Below are 16,535 nucleotides of genomic sequence, written 5' to 3' on the forward strand. Positions count from 1 at the left end.
TTTCATGTCCTCTTTTGCGTCCGCAATTCGCTCTCGCCGTGGTCCCAAAACTGTGGCAGGACTTTCGGGAGATCGACCACGGAATGGATCTGAAAATGGCCCACAGGAGGCAACTCGGATAGGCACTCGTCCACATGAACTGCTGTCCAGCCCATCTTGATGGCCATCGCGATGTTTGGGGCGGAGTCATCCACGAAGTAGCAAAACGCAGGATTCTGCACGCGTGCTTCTTTCATAGCCTTTTCGAATGCCTTACGGTCTGGTTTGCAGACGAAATGAGGCTCCAGATAATTACAAAATGTCATCCCATCGAACAGCCCTTGAAGGCCGAGGATTTTGATCACTCGATTGGCGTGCTGGCAAAGGAATAGTCATTATGCATGGTCAGGCAGGTTTTTTTTTTTTTTTTTTTTTTTAATAGAATTAGGCGTCAACGCGTCAGCAACTGAGACTTTCTGCATCGTTGGGTATACGTACATATTTGCCCGCGTTTGTGAAGAGCCATTTCTTGCCAACCTTCATCGATCGGATCATGTCTCGAAGCGGCGGCTTCGGCTTCAGGATATTCTCGAGCGGAAGCCCTCCATCCACTTTGTCATCATAGTCGCTAATATCGATCTAGCCGTTGCGATAACATACAGAAACAAAATATCGCCGTTAGTGGTCAATCCTAGTGCACCGAAATAAACGACATAAGACACGCAGTTCAAATCCATATAAAAAACCTTACATCTGATCATGTAAAAGAAATGCGCAGAAAGAACAAGAATCATCAGTAGCTTGTTCTCAGTAGGGATTGTATCTTTAATAGAAGCACGCGAGGTGATCTTACCTGGGTGCTTCTCGATCAGACCTCGGATAGCCAATCCATAGTCCACATAATAGCGATGCGCCAGGGTCTCAACTATAGTTCGCGATTTCGTCAGCATAGGATCAGCAAGGGCCTCCATTGAATTCGCGGTATACGAAGCGCGGGGAAAGGTAGAAGGCAAGCGTACCTTCGTGATGTGGGATACCAGAATCCCTAAAGTATTGCTCAATCCTTACAGATTGCGAGCAAATGTACACACACGACAGTTATTAAACAGAGCTCATAGAAGATAATCATAGAGTCATCTCTTCAGCGTATCGCGTATCAATGTAATACCTCTGCTTCATCAGATATGGGATACCAGAGGACTTTGGATAGAGGCAATTGTCAATATCGAAGAAGAAGACGCGCTCATCTTGGACACCATGTGTGGCAGAGCCATGGTCCGTGCCACAACTGCTTTTGATTCCCCGATGAAATTGAAGTATGTGTGGACGACGATCAGTATCTCGATTCTGCGCTGCTAGACAGCTCAGGGAGGTCGTAGATAGGGCACCACGACAGATATCCCATCGATGTCTGATATTTGTGGTGATGGACCTCTGTCGACAATTGCTCATCGTCAGAAATTGGGACGGACTAGAGACCGGTGACGCTATCACGGAGTGATTCGATAATGCGCCTTGCTGATGATAAAAGCGGTGGGGATACAAGCATTTGGACACATGGTGACTCGAAGGAATGCTTGCTACAGAATTGAGAGGCAATATCCTGGAGAATGTCCATGGCGGAGAGGACACGGTGGCCTTGAAAACAGAGTGGGAAATCGCTGTGGACATGGTTGAGTAAATGACACAGACCAAGGCGGCAGAAGAGGACGGAGAAGTGGAAAAAGGTATGCTTGTAGAGAGGCGTGGGGCTCAAGGAGAGTGCCTGCTTGTCTGGTTATCCAGAGACGCAGCTGAAGGTGAGCAAGAGCAAGGCTGATTGGGATGACGGGATGACGAGATGTCAGATGGAGAGATTGATCAGGACGACAAGGAATCCCTCTGGACGTTGTCTCCCAGCGACCCCTGATTGGCCGGAACTCAATTGGTACTACAAACCCACAAACCTTATTTCGTGTCGCGTCTGTTCCTGTCCTTGAGCAGAGGGTCTGAGATCTGCGCTTCAGCCGTTTGCTCACTCATTCACAAAGACCGACTCTCAGCGCGACCAACGTAACTTCCCGCTTTCATTACCACGGCAAGGAGCTAGCGATATAGAACCCTCGAAGGTGGGATGTCACGTCGCTCAGTTCCTTAACGCCTCCCAGCTCGCAGCAGCAGCAGCCCTGATCTGAATGAGCTGGCATAACATCTACAATCCTCACAAGGGAACGGTTAACCGCGATGAACAATTTTTATCACTAGTTTGTATGCTAGGAAGTTCCTCACTTAACCGGGCTTTATTGTATTTCCACACGCGGAAAGAAGAACGTGAGCATTAATGCTAACCATAATCGCAATCGGGCCATTCCAGCCTCTCCAACTATTACTGCGGCCCATGCAGTCCCTGCTGATCCTGCTGATCCTGCTGATCCTGCTGCTTCTGCCATGAAGGTCCTGTCAATTCCGCCACTGCGACTTCGCCCATCGCTTCCACCTTTGCCGCTTCAATCATGATTCTCTTCCACATCGCCTCCGCTGCCTTCGCTGCCGCTTTCGCTTTCTTTCTGGCTTCTTTCATATTCGTTCCTCTTGACGCGCTATTGACCTCCTTCCTTTTTTCTCGTATGTTTTCCACGCTAGACTCTGACTTGTCCATTGGCCCTCCCTCCTCCACTGATCTCTCTGTCTCTGTCGCTTTCTCTCCTGTGGCACATGCTGCTTCGCCGGCAAGCTCTCCTGCTTTGGAGTTACATCCACTACCTTCTTGTGCCATTGCTGTTGCCTCTTGTGCCGCTGCCGCGTATTCGTTTGCTGCTTCCATCGCTGAAATATATTTCTCTGCTGCGGTCTGCACTATCACCCTCAAATCCGCCATTGCATCCTCTGCCGCTGTTAGTGCTGTGTCTGTTGGAAGGGGAAACCGCTGCTGGCTCTGAAGATGCAGGTACTGTTGGCGAAGGCGCCCCAAGAATGCTTCCACGGGGTCAGTTATTTTTCTAGAGTTGGTTGCGAATGCTTTCACGACTTCTGCTTGATCTTTGGCGTTTACTGCTATTTCATGTGGTGGCGTTTCTCGTGGGCGTGGTTGTGGCGTTTGTGATTCGTATTGCAGTTCAAGGTACGGCTGCCTTTTACGCTGACGTTTCCGGGCCCTGCTTTGGGTAAGATATAACCGTATAGTCAGTGAGTGCGTAGGATACGCTGCAAGAGGGGGTATGTAACCAAATCGATGCTGAATGGTTTTTACCGTGCACTGGGGTTCATGACTTCATTGTACTTGTGTCTGTGCATTCGTCCGTAGTTGCCCATGGTTGTGTTTGTCGGTGCTCCGTATGTGCGTGAGGGTCAAGCCAGAGGGCAGAGAAGGGAAGCGAGAGGGGTGACGGGAGTACGAAGTGAAGAAAGGACGTGGCGGAAGTGGAAAGTAAAGAAGGAAGGTACGGAAGCAAAGCCAAGAGGCGTCATGCACAGCATAGATGTCACTGACTGGTGTTTCATCACTGTGTCTCACATCGCTCGCTGGACCCTGGACTGGATACTCCCTGCCCTACAAGCTTAGGCGGGTCGATCTGCCCATGCCTTATCCAGACCATATCCTACACTGCCACTTCTTCTACCATTCCTCAACCCTTCTCGGATGGAGCTATAAACCCGGCCAGCTACCATGTAAGATCCTCCCTTGGCAAATTCTACGTCCTTGAGCCAATAGAGACCATGTCCGCGGAGTGGTGTCATCGTCCTTGAAAACACACGGATCATATAGGCGCTCCCTAGCTAAATCTATCAGCATCATACACGCTGTATTAGTGTACAGAAGACGCACCCTAGATATCATTTTTCGAAGAGCTGAAAGAGAACAATACTGCTCGTGCTGCACAGGCCAGACAATGACCACGTTTTGGTACGAAGCATAGACAGGCCATGGCGCTGCGGGAAGCCTTTCGGTAACATGAGGATGGGTGTCATTGCTCCTTGCAACCGCGCCTTCGTGCGCCCGAGATACCGCCTCCTTCACAAGACAGAGAAGCGACGGTCAGCTTTCTACATCCTTACGTCCTAACATCCAGCATCCTCACATCTAACCTCCTCACATCTAACCTCCTCACATCCAACGCCCTCACATCCTTACATCCGTAGAATGACGCCATGCATATTCGTGGAGGCACACGAACATATTGTACGAGGATGCGACTCGGTGAGGCGTCGTTTTTCATTCTTTTGTTTTGTAAACAAACTTTGGGAGACGCGTCGAATTGCGCGCTATCTGATCCGCTCGTGCTGGTGGTACTTCTCCTTTCCTCTTCCCTCCACTTTTCATCCTCCACCGTCCGCTTTCCTCCTCCAAGACCGCCAAAGGTATACAAAGAATCCCCTCATCTATCCATCCATCGATCTGTCGATGATACAAATGGCACCACAGTGTCCCTCGGGTATGCTACTGTGCGAATGGATGTGCCCATTCTCCTTTTGTGAATTGCGTTGTGTACCCATGGCTGAATCGCGCTCTTGTTCAGCGGCAGTGTCTGTGCTGTGCCCTGTGCCTGAGACCACTCTTTGATTTCTAATAGAGTCCGCGTCAAAAAGTGCCAACACCATATGATAAATTTTAATTCAGTCGATTGCGGCTCTCACGTGAGAAATGGTTCCTCGTACGTACAAGAGAGGCCGGTTGACATGGCTGCATGCACAATGTAAAGAGTAACGAAGATACGAGGAAAAAAAGTACTGTATTAAAGTCTTTGCGACTCCATTTTTATCTATATCTGAGGACTGCTAGTGCTGATACACACAAAGAAGAGGCCATGCTACCAAGTGCAGGGGATGGTCATCATCATCTTATTTCTTCAAGACGCGTCCAGCAAAAGCAGAGGCAGAGAAAGCGCCACAAAAATGATTCGATTCTTTCGCACAATGGCCATACAATCGACTGAATTAAAATTTATTATTGTAAAAATATAGGTGTCGACACTTTTTGACGCGAACCCCCTATATCGGTCGTGCCCATCTTCAGAACCACCACTTCACTCATCTCGCCTGGTCCTTGAGCCCCTCTTCCTAACCCTGCATTCCCGACGGTGGTTAAGCCCCCATCCATCCCTTCATCCTCTTCTAGGGGGTGCCTACCTGTTCTTCTTGCAAAGGTCACTCAGCCCCTTTGTGCAAGACAGGGACGTGACCCAAAGGGTTCCTCAGGGGCACGTTCACCGATGTGTCCAAAACCGTCTGCAAAAGACCCGAACCGAGTGAACAAGACAAGTGGACAAAGACGAGTGTGTGAAGACAATAGTTTATTGACTGGACTGTTGTGAGTATATGATTGAGTGTCAACTACATCGTCTGGCCTGCCTTATATATCTTCGGAATAAAGGTCCTGACTACCAATCAGAGCTAAACTCTGACACCCCTCATAGCTTGCAACTCCTTTTCCTTCGCCGCGAGGGCCCTCTGTTGCTCGAGCATTCTAGCAATTACGGTGAAAACCATATCTGATTGCATCGGGGATGTTGATGCCGCCACAGAGGCTACCACGGTTCGAACTGTCGAAGCCGAGACAACTGAAACTGGCGCGACCGCCCCTATATCCTTCGCCTTCACCCGTTCAATCACTTCCATGCTCAAATCTCCCAGACTAGGGAACCCCTTCTTGTACTTGGCCTTGAGCTCAGTCCTCAGAGGTTCAGGGGTGCAGTCGAGGATGTTTCGGCAGATGAAAGTATCCCTCTCAACACCAAGCTTTCAGAGGCAGTACTCCAACACTGCGACGTCGCCATCAATCCTGTCAGGATTGAAGCCCTCTCGCCTCAGTTTATCAAACTGCTGCTCGGCTCTTTCGATTACATTAGGAACCTTCTTGTTGCCTAGGTACTCGTCGATAAGGGATCTCATATCTGACCAGTTCTTGGCATTGAAAGCAGCGGTCCAAAAGTATGTCACGACTGCTTCGTCCACGTACTCGGCGACCTTGGAGGGCCACATCCTTCGGCTCCACTGCCTCTGGTCGGCATATTCCTCAAAATCATCCAGGAACGTCTCCAGATCCGTGGCAGCAGCATCCAACTTGGGAGCCTTCTTCCTCTGCACGCGGCAAACCCCCCTGTGTTGGGCGCCATTGTGGGAGTTTTGGGCTTCATCGGTTAGATTGGGGGAGTTGCTGGGCGAAGGAAGGTGGTTATCCGTCTGGATCGCCCGATCCTGCTTATTCCCCATACTGATTGGTCGAAAGGAGCGGTTGAAAGTTTCGTACATAGTTGATGGAAAAGAGACAAGGTTCGAATTCTACAGACAAACCTCTTTCTTAACCATACCCTATTAAGGGCCCCCTGCGCTCGATACCTCATATAAACCGTTATAAAAACCCTAAGAGCTATCAAAAAACCCTAACAGCCCCCATTTAGGGTTTTTGCAATAGCTGTTAGGGCTTTGTAGGGGTTTATATATTCATTCATTCTTGCGGTGGGGGAGTGGAGATAAAGAGAATGCAGCAGAGGCCGGAGCCGAAGGAAGCCAGTAGAGGATCATTTAAATTAGTCCCATCCCCGAGGTTGCCTCTTCTTTTTCTCAAATGCTCAATTGGGGGTCGTGAACCAGGGGCGCTTGCGTAGCTGATGTTTGTCGCCGTACGGCATAGTCCCCTCCCACGGCCATATTTAAGATATCAAACCATTGCAAAAAACTTCACGCAGCCAGGTATGACATGCAGCGAAAAAAAAAAAAAAAAAAAAAAAGAAGCCGACGAGGTCAGTCCGCTGTTCCTGCTTATCATGGCTGCCAAAAACTCAAAAACTGCACAGAGCCCCGTACATGGCTGAGGACACCTTTTATTGAATTGCTCTCGCCACTCTTTCCCTTACTTCGTCTCTCATCCCCTACCCTCTCTTCTTTGTCTTCTCTCTTTTTCTCTTCTCTTCAACACACTCTCCGCTATGACAACCGCTAATAATAACGCCACTGATTTAACAAACAAAATAATCGTGGTTTTTTACAAATGTTCGAAAATATTTGCACAGAAATACACGCTCCTGGAGATGGAGGTAGTGAGGGTCAGGGTGGAGCGTCGGCTTCGGGACGTGAGCTACGGGCTTTCTCTCGTAAATAATAACCCACATTAAACCCAAATAATCCGACAAAGTCGTTCTTGTAGCGCACGGCAGCAAAGAAGTTGTTGCTACATTAAAAAAAACTGCTGTGCTTGACGCGTTTTTGTTCTGAAAAAGGGAGTGTCGCGTTACACGCGTTCTTTTTTTTTTTTTTTTTTAAATTGTATTTACAGTGTTTAAGGTACTACATATATTCAAGCAAGCAAGGCTATTCTCTCGTCCAGTTCTCCGCCCTCGTTTTCAGGCGCTACTGCTGTGGTTTCTGCGACAGCTCCGGTGTAGACGAATACGCCGTCGAACTAAAAAACGACCTCGCCGCCGCCCGGCTCGAAACGCCCATTCCTGGCCCCATCGAACTCTTATTCGACCTTCGACGCAGTCGCCTCTCTCGCTCCTTCTGCTCCAGCTCATCCTGTCGCATCAACAACTCCGCTATCGTCAACTCCTCCCCATCGTCTCCCTCTTGCCTCTCGCTTCCGTGCTCGCCGCCACCGCCATCGTTATGGCCATAACCGCTCATGCGTGCCGTCGGAATAGTACCATCGATTCGCATATTCGACCTTATAGCCCCACCACTGCTTTTCTCAGCCGAGTTCAAAACAGTAGGGACCGGCTCCTTGTCTTCCTTCATGATGCTGTTCTTCAGGTATGTTGCCGACAACCGAATGCTCTTTGTCAGACTCGCCTTCACCTTCTGAGTCCTACTAGGCGGATGACTCATCCGACTCTCCACTGCCCCTGAACCGATACCGGAAGTGATGGAACGATGGCCCTCCGGAAACGACAATATTCCGTTCGCCGAAAGTGGCTGTGGTACCAGTGGTGGTGGCGGCGAATCCGCATGAAGACTACTCGAGTCTGACAGCAGCGAGAGGGACCTAGTCGAGCCTGGTCGGAACATTGAGAAATCGCCCGATCGCCTTGCCTGTGCCTTTGCAGCCGCACGTTCCTTGTCCTTGGGCGTCGATGTCCTCAACGTCGCAAAGAGACCTGTACCGACACCACTATCGCTATCGCGCCTCTTCTGAAAGAGAGATGAGATATCCTGAGTAGACGACGATGGTGGGTGCTGAGGACGCGTTGACCCAGCCGCTCCATCTAAAGTATTTGACAAGGGCGGAAACGATACTGTCGTCGGAATAGCCATAGCGGATTTCGATGGCTGCAGTCGCGGCGAAAGTGTCAACTTGTTGATCAGGGGGCTTGACACCGAAGACACAGGCACGCTCGTGAGGTTTATATCCTCCGCACTACTCGGACGAAGTCTGGCCCCATCTTGCCAAGATTGAGGTCTGCTCATTGATGCGTTATTCAGGCCCGACATCATCGAAGACGGCATAAATGACAAAGTTGGCATCGCCTCTCCTCGAGCAATACTCTTCGATCGAAGATACTCCATGGCGGTTGCACCATCCTCGCCCCGTAGCTCAACAATCTGACCAACACTCCGCCTGTTTGCGACCTTGTCAATCTCTGCATCGTTAGAACTCGAACTCCTTAGAGATGCCCTGCTGGAGTTGGCAGCCCCCAGACTACTCGATGCTGTACCGGCTGACAGTCGGGAGCCGATCGAACTCGATGGCAGAAGAATTGTGTCTCGCTCAATCAGGCCCTCCGTTAGCTCCTCAGACCGCACCCTGGGCACCTTCTTCGATCCAGCTTGTTTGGTGTCCGTCACCGCAGTCAAAATGTCGCCATTCAACAACTTGACCTCCATGCTCATGTTGCTCGCCGCTCCGTTCAGCATCAAAAACTCTGCAAGTGGGTACACTTCATATTGGCTGTCAAGAGAGAAGGGCACGCCATGGCGGAGAGCAATCAATAGCGGCGTAGTCTGGAGGACCATGACAGATGAGATAGGACGGCCTCCTCCAGGTCGCGGACGGATTTCCAAGCTTGCCAACAGCTTCTGCTCTATCTCCGTGACATCGTCCTTCCGCTCTGTGGCAGATACTGGATTGGACCCCATAGTCGATGTTGAAAACTGCGACGAGGTGTCCGAGATTGTCTTCTCTCCACGGAAGGACGGTTGCAGCAGGTTGTCATCACGTATCGGGAAAGTTCTAGTATTTAAAATGTCGCTAAACCCGAAAGAGTCCTCACTCTTCCTCGGTGGAAGTAGTGGTAGAGTAAATGGTTGATCCTGCAACTCAAAGAACGGTCCAGAATCACTCTGATCATCCGCTTTTTGAACCGCGTTGAGGTTGGCGCCAGCTGCGAAAGCGACGAGCGCGGCTGGAATGTCGTTTGCGGATACAGCGCGGAAGAGAGCCTCCGTAGCAGTTGCCCTCGCATCGGCGGAATCAAAAGACGGAGGTCGAACGATAAATGCCTTATCCGAGTACTTTTTGCGAATAAAGCTGACCTTGTACTCTCGTGCGTCGTTCGCAGTCGGCTTTCTGAAGATAATCTTTGAGATTTCCCGATCGCTTATGGGCCCTTGCAGCTGAGTTTTCGGCTGAACAAGGTTGGCCTCCCAGATCTGGTTTGCGACATTGTTGCCGACTGACCGGATAAAGTCAAAAAGGTCCTTTGTGTACGAGGTCGTGTCGAGCGTCAGAGATCGTACTTTCGAGATATGTGTGCCGAGGCTTCTATGGATACCGGAGCATTCTAGCACATCAAACAGTGTAGAAAACGTTAGGTTATTTCTTTACGCAATCAAAACATAAGGCCAAAAAAAAAAAAAAAAAAAAAAAAAAAGAGAGAGAGATGCGCCTTACCTATGCAAACCAAGATGCCCAGATTAATGACACACCATTCTGGATTCTTCGCCCCACAGTCCACGCAGGCCGTGTTGTCCGGATGCGACTCACGCATAGCCTTCAAAAGCTTTGTCCCGAGCTGGTTTAGGTCATTTGGTATATCGTCGGATGAACCCATTTGAGCAGCCATTGGAGTCATAATCTGTCCCAGTTCGCTCAGCCCATCCGCAGTGTTCCCTCCACGCTTTCTTCCGACAGCTTGACCAGGTAGCACACGATCCTGAAGCGAAGTCGGTAATGCTGTCGCATTCAAGACGTGCTCCATGCTGGGACGACCCATACCGCCGTAAAGTCCTGCCATCAGACCCTTACCATCCGACTGTCCCGAGTTCCTGTATCCGCTGTTCATGAACTCATGATGCAGGTTCCGGCAACTACTCGTCCCGTTCAAAAGTCCATGGATCGCGTTCGAGATCACATTGATCCACGAGTTCATGTCCTCGGTACTCGTCGCCTGATAGACTCTCCTAAACTTCGGCGTAATCACCTCGAAGCAGAATCGTCGATCCTGATCGCGGCAAGAGCGAACAGTCGCGATTCGGAGGTTGATCGGGTCATTGTGAGGTTGGGTGACGCCCTTTCTCCACTGCGAATATTCATAGAGCTGGCCTTCGGAGAGCACGCACCAGTACTTGTGCCAGTTGATGCTGGGCTTCTCCAGTACAACCAAGCTGTGTGAGCTCGGCCGACTGGTTGCAAACAAGAAGCCCTCCTTGCGTCTTCCCATAGCGACTCCTGCGTCGACATCATGATGCTCTAAATCACGGATACCGGTGATGCTTAGCGAGCTACCGCTCTTCACTCGTGGGTTGCCATACACGGCAGACGAAGCGACTGACTCAATGTCGCGTTGAAGATCGGTCGAGTCCCGTAGGAAATTAGGAGTTTTGGGAGAATCTTGTCGGAAATCAGGCGTCCTTGGCGAATCCAGGCTGAAATTCGACGAGTTCGAAGTAACCATAGATTGGGTCAACACGGAGCTGGCAACGCTTTTGTTGTAGTTCGCAGAAAAGCCCAGGATCGTGGCTTGAGCATCGTTGATAAGCTGCTGCTCTTTATTACGTTCCCGGCGTTGCTTGGTGGTCGTAACAATCGCGGACAGATCTGGCTGGAGTTCCTTAGCGATGACCCCCATGTCAGTCACATGCTGGCAATGCTCCTCCGCGTACTTTGTCAGATAATAAGACAGCTCATCGTCCTTTGCCCCGTTCGCCCTCATCTCGATCAGGAAGTTCCAATATTCCAATCGCTTAAGTTCAAAGTGCCGTCGTTTCTTGTCTCGCTTGGCATCTGCGTCCTGCTTCCTCTGAGTTTTATCCTGCTTCATGCTCATGTACCGTGAGAGGTAGCTGTAGTAATCCTTGCTCTCTTCTTCAAACGTCTTTCGATGGAGCTCTGCCGCCTTGATATCGATTCCATAGAAGCGCGAAAACGGCTCAATCAGGAACTCTTGCATCTGCCGCGACAGCATTTCCGAATGCTCTATCAGGTTTTCTGTGAATGGGCGCAGATACTGCCCGACGAGCGTTTCTGCCGATTTCACCCCATGCAGCTCCTTGATAAGCGCCTCCTCAGCCGCGACCCATGCCTTTTGAGTATCTAGGACAGCATGTGCGGCCTTCAGGACCCTTTTGGAGACCGCCTTCATGCCTCGGATATGCCGCTCACATTCCGCCACCGTTGCCCGGAAAAGCGGTCCGTCCTCTGTATCGTTGGCCAGGGGTAAGGAAAAGGCTTGGGAAATCGACGAGGATAACTCCGGCGTAGATTTTCCTGCGCCCAATCCAGATGATGTATCTTGAAAATTAGGCACCGATTTGTGGGTTGACGGGTACGCTGGCGATGATTTGTTCCAAAATGATGATAGCCGACTGGCGTTGGGGCCCTTCTCAGGAGTCGTGCTCCTCCTCCAATGACGCATGCTCTTCTTTGTCGTGTATGGTGGTGACGAGGAAGTAAACCGCACAGCGCTGCTAATTGTTGGAGGTGGTTCATCTAAAATTTGAAAGATAGTAATGATAAGAATCACTGAACCCACAAGAAATCTCGCTGCACGCATTCAAACAGAGCCGAATAGAACTTACGCTGAATCCAAAGTGAAAACATAGACAGTATCTCCAATGCACCGGTCAACTTGTTTCGTGTTAAGAACTAGGTATAAAACGTATGTCAGCCATTCCGTATCGGTCACATCAAATAAAAAAAATGAAACCCTTCGCAAAATATAAAATGTCCTTCGCCCTAAACTTACAGCAAATACTGCTTTATGGCTCTGCAGTTGCTGACCAGCCCGATCTTCCGTATGGTAATTCCAGTCCCATGTGTACGTCTTGGCTGAAAGCTCTTCCTCAAAAGACCTGATCGTCTTAACAATGGATATCGATTCTGGGTTCTCAACAAGCTAACAGAGGAGAATAATGATAACAGGGACAGTTCAGAAGGAAAGCACGACTGTTGGATCGAAAGAAGCTCTCTTTCGCCCGAACCAATTCAGGATCTCCACAGCAGACACATCCAACTCGTACCTGTTGCTGGAAAGCAGCCTCGCTACACAAGTCATGCATGGCTTTTTCCGTCGATGTTTCCGCGAAATAGATCCTCGGCGCATACACTCCGGTTGCAGTTCCATCCTCCACGTCTTCCGCCTCGTCCTCTTCAGAGGCTGTCGTCGCACATGCACTGTCATTTGAATTCGTGATTGTGCTCTCCGAGAATATTCCCATTGACATCATCTTGTAATCCCCCGAAACGGTACTACCGCTCCGCGAAGACTTGCCACCCAGTGTTTGCTCCGCTGTCAATGGTACTGCCGCTGTCAGTGCTCGACCAATATCCCCAAGCTGATAGCGCCGTCCCGACTCTGGATTCGTCTGTGACGCCGTTGTGGCTGAGGGATTTCCTGCCCGTGTCCGAGGCTCTGTCCGTGTTCTCCTCGGCCTTGGTCGCACAGGGTCCAGTAGATCGCCCTTGAGCTCAATTGACAGACGTAGGCTCTCTCTCGCATGAACCTTGAGCAACAGTGACGACAATTCTTTCGTCATGGACGTGGGCGTAGGCGTGTCGGCTGTCGTGGACGCGGACGTGAGTGTGGATGCAAGGTTCAATGACGCGGGTCGTTTACGCTGCTGCCAAAGCGCCTCTGGATCCTGGGTATATTCTAGCGTGCCCTGGAGAGGGTGTTGAATTGAGGTTCCCGAGGAGGTCGGGTCCATGGTCATGATGAGGACAGGAGTCGTTGAAGCATCGTGGATAGCAATCTTGGAGACAGCGACTATAGCCATGAAACCGTGAGAGAAAAAGACAAGCATAAGGTAAGTGCATAGAGTTAGGATACTGCCCCTGAATGACCTTCACCTTTATCAGGAAAGTAGTTTGGCGATGTATCTTTCGCCTATTGGCTCACGGAAAGGAATAATACCAGCGATAGAACGTACAGCTAGCTGGGTCTGGCTGGAATAAGAATGAGGGCCCTTGGGTTGTCGTTAGGGTTGTCATGGCCGAGGTCTGCCTGAGAGGTTAGGGTTGATTCTCCTGGCTGCCGCTACTGTGTCTCTGGCTGCTGCTACCGTATCCCTGGCGCTGAGTTTCCGTCTCGTCTTATTCGTTGACAGGGGTTGTTGCTGGGTGCAAGAAGAAAGTGGGAAATAAAATATTATATACTCAAAGCGTGTGGAGTGGAGGTGAAGGAAGAAAGCAAACAGGGAGGAAAGGAATCCGGAATGGCAATTGCAATGCAGTCTCTTTCGCAGTTGCAATGGGAGTAGAGATGCGGAACAGGAAGCTTGGCGTAAGTGCAGGGAACGGACGATGAGGTTCCTTAGGAAAAAGGAAGGTCAAGAAGAAGAAGAAGTGTGCAAGTCTATTTTTTTTCCTTCCAGGGCAACAGGGAATTCGTTAGGTCATCGAAGGGTCATTTTCGTGCGCCGTCCTTTGTCTGTTTAGACTACAACCAACCCCTTTTGTGCCTATTTGCTGCATACGGGGCCGTTTGCGTGTCAATGATGTATCTGTATCCAGGAACAAAACAATAAACAGCCAACAATGACGGGTTTGTTTGCTGGGAGTAGGCAGCCCGTCCCTTTCTCCCCCATGTTTTTTTCCTCCTTGCGCCATATGACCCCTTTAACGCCTTGGTCTGTGTGACCCATCGTATCCTTGGCCCAACTCCACTCAGCTCAGCCCGGGTTGTCGCATGCCAACACCTCAAGGCCAAAGCTTCAAAAGGCAAACGCAGGTCATCGATTGTTAAGATCTTTAATATGCCATCTCGATCTTGAAGTGATATGGTACACTACTTGTTCCAACGATTCTCTCTGTCGTGATTAAATTCACGATCCCCTCCCCCTCCTCCCCCTCCCCCTCCTCCTCCTCCTCCTCCTCCTCCTCCTCCTCCGCGGTACCCGCCTCGTCCACGTCGATCTTGATTAAATCCTCCGCGCCCTCTTCCTCGACCACCGCCCTCGAAATGGTGTCCAAAATTATTGTTCCCATCTCGATCGCCGCCCCAATTGCCACGCTGCTGTCGATCCTGCCCGCCCTGCCACTGTCCCGGACCAGCGTTTCCAAATGGAGGTCCACCCGGCCCTCCTGGACCTCCCTGCCGTTGCATACCGCCCATACCAAACCCACCAGGCGGTCCTTGACCCATCCCATTCGGACGTGGAGGTGGAGGTCCACCCATGCCAAGTCCCGGCAACATTCCTGAATGACTATCCAGTCCCGGAATTGATCCCATGGACGGACCTCCAGCACCAGGCCCTGCAGAACCGCCACCAAGACCAGGGATCCCAGCCATCGGCGACATATCAAACCCTCCACTGGCACTATGGTTGTAGTTTCCAAGTCCTGGAACAAACTCATTATCATCATCCTGCGCAGATCCGCTATCAGTGAGTCCCAGCTCCGCTGCCTTCTGGATCCCAACATTGAACTTGTCCTGCATCGACTCTCCAGGACGATTCCTGGTCCAGAACCGGGTCGTATGGTCATTAGATCCAGAAACGAGGATGTGTCCGACAGGATGCCAGTCTAGCGACCAAACATTCGAATCGTGCGCATTCTCCATGCATCCCGACGGCTCCGACTGTCCCATAGTCCAGAACATGATCGAACCCTCCGAACCTCCTGTCGCTAGAAGGGACTCGTGCTGTGGGTGCCATGCGACCGAACAGACCTCTTTCTTATGACCCCTGAAAGTCTGCAAATCCTTCATCATCCTAATATCGTAAATCTTCACGAGTTGATCGCGCGCCGCGGTCGCCAACCAGTTGCCGTTTTTGTTCCACTGCAGTCCTAGAATCGTGTTTTTGTGACCATGCCTATCGAATACAAAAGAATAAAAATATATCATTAAGTAGTTATACTTTCTGCGAGAAAGGTGTAACGTACATCAAAGCATGTCCTTTAGTACTTACAGCGTCGTCAATGTCCTTCCGGTCTTTGGATCCCACAGCTTTACCAGGTTGTCTTTACTTCCTGATGCGAGCAACGACTTCTGTGGGTGCCAATCTACGCACTTTACATCCCATCCGTGTCCTGTTAGCGTTCTTTCTTCGATCCCCTCATGAAAGTTCCAGATCTTAATCGTTCCATCGTCCGAGCATGTCGCAAACCGAGCATCGCTTGGCGAAAAACTAAGTTACCATGCAGGGCCGAGTTTTGTACAAGCGAATGTGCCGGTTAGCGTTAAACTGCATTGCTGCAATAGAAACCGAAAGATCTTGCATATCAAACACCCACGTACCTGAGATCCCTAATGGCCTCTTTGTGGCCTTGAAAGACTTTGAGCGGGTTCATATTCGACTGCCAGTATTTGATAAATCCATTATGATCCGCTGTAACCATCCAGTCGTCATTATGGCTCCATTTCATCGCTCGGACTGCAGTGTCGTGAGCCTTTTTTTTTTTAAAAAAAAAAAAGGGTTCCAATAAGTAACAAGCAAGATCAACCTCAAAAGACATGTTGTCGAATGTCGTTCATGTACCTGAAGAATGGTCTCGAAGTTGAAGGTCAAGCCATTCCAGAGTGTGAACTCGCCACTCGACGATCCAGTAACCAGACGTCGTCCTTCGGGTGTCCACTGTTACGTTTATGGGAATGAAATTAATCGGATCAGTTTCGAATGGTTTCTAGAGAAAGCGCTTGCATGAACATTGGAGCTGCTCCACGATTCACTTACTCGAATGACATTAACAGGGCATCGGTTCTTATTAATTGAGGTATGTACAAACTTGGTGGTGACAGCGTTCATAGGGTTGTTGGTGTAGGCAGATGGCGGCAAAAGCTAGAGTAGCAAATAGATCATGGGCACTGACCAATGTCAGACATGCAGACCTTCGCATAATAACGCAACTGCCTTGAGCAAGCAACACGATCGGCCTTACATCGACAATAAAGTTGGGATCCGGCCGAAGAAAGGGAAGATCCCTCTTGTTCTTGATATAAGGCGATATCTATATCGGTGTTAATGAAAACGATCCTGAGTGGTTACCGAGATGCCGATGAATTCCCTCCCTGATACCGTTGTTGTCCAATGCGTATGATGATCGAATCGTAATAGCCTTACTTGCATCCAACGTGCTATGCTATGGTTGTAATCAACGGTTCTTCTCTGGATCGATTTCCGCATACGTTTTCCATCTATACGATGTGTACGAAAATACACAGCAATTGCATGCGCATTGTAGATGCATATGTTAATAAATTGTGTCG

At 50.0% G+C, this 16,535-nt stretch overlaps 5 protein-coding genes across 5 annotated transcripts; all 5 read right to left on the minus strand.

The window, feature by feature from the left end:
* Positions 1 to 2: 2 nt before the first annotated feature.
* Positions 3 to 1,431, minus strand: BC939DRAFT_401284 (HAD-like domain-containing protein; the record flags this gene model as incomplete). The annotated part of the gene is made up of 6 exons (XM_051552596.1): positions 3 to 356; positions 478 to 618; positions 731 to 732; positions 833 to 904; positions 999 to 1,042; positions 1,148 to 1,431. 6 exons carry the CDS (start codon positions 1,429 to 1,431, stop codon positions 3 to 5), a joined length of 897 nt encoding a protein of 298 aa, XP_051408595.1.
* An 814-nt stretch (positions 1,432 to 2,245) lies between these two features.
* On the minus strand, positions 2,246 to 3,373 carry BC939DRAFT_462652 (uncharacterized protein). Its single transcript, XM_051557153.1, has 2 exons — positions 3,209 to 3,373; positions 2,246 to 3,113 (listed from the first exon to the last, which is right to left on the minus strand). The coding sequence occupies exons 1-2, from the start codon at positions 3,268 to 3,270 to the stop codon at positions 2,345 to 2,347; spliced, it is 831 nt and encodes a 276-aa protein (XP_051408596.1). The 5' UTR covers positions 3,271 to 3,373; the 3' UTR covers positions 2,246 to 2,344.
* Positions 3,374 to 5,363: 1,990 nt separating this feature from the next.
* Positions 5,364 to 6,214, minus strand: BC939DRAFT_462653 (uncharacterized protein). Its single transcript, XM_051557154.1, has one exon. The coding sequence runs from the start codon at positions 6,205 to 6,207 to the stop codon at positions 5,698 to 5,700; it is 510 nt and encodes a 169-aa protein (XP_051408597.1). The 5' UTR covers positions 6,208 to 6,214; the 3' UTR covers positions 5,364 to 5,697.
* Positions 6,215 to 7,221: 1,007 nt separating this feature from the next.
* Positions 7,222 to 13,661, minus strand: BC939DRAFT_414916 (uncharacterized protein). The gene is made up of 6 exons (XM_051552987.1): positions 13,258 to 13,661; positions 12,349 to 13,094; positions 12,075 to 12,224; positions 11,908 to 11,974; positions 9,782 to 11,818; positions 7,222 to 9,671 (listed from the first exon to the last, which is right to left on the minus strand). The coding sequence occupies exons 1-6, from the start codon at positions 13,316 to 13,318 to the stop codon at positions 7,306 to 7,308; spliced, it is 5,427 nt and encodes a 1,808-aa protein (XP_051408598.1). The 5' UTR covers positions 13,319 to 13,661; the 3' UTR covers positions 7,222 to 7,305.
* Positions 13,662 to 14,747: 1,086 nt separating this feature from the next.
* BC939DRAFT_387471 (WD40-repeat-containing domain protein) lies at positions 14,748 to 16,467 on the minus strand (the record flags this gene model as incomplete). Its single annotated transcript, XM_051551841.1, has 7 exons — positions 14,748 to 15,141; positions 15,238 to 15,456; positions 15,567 to 15,718; positions 15,808 to 15,903; positions 16,066 to 16,107; positions 16,208 to 16,276; positions 16,390 to 16,467. Coding segments are annotated over 7 exons (1,050 nt in total), but the record flags the coding sequence as incomplete, so codon positions are not given.
* Positions 16,468 to 16,535: the final 68 nt, after the last annotated feature.

The sequence above is a fragment of the Gamsiella multidivaricata genome (assembly GCF_025024155.1).
Source record: "Gamsiella multidivaricata strain RSA 2152 chromosome Unknown BC939scaffold_72, whole genome shotgun sequence".
NCBI classification, from domain to species: domain Eukaryota; kingdom Fungi; phylum Mortierellomycota; class Mortierellomycetes; order Mortierellales; family Mortierellaceae; genus Gamsiella; species Gamsiella multidivaricata.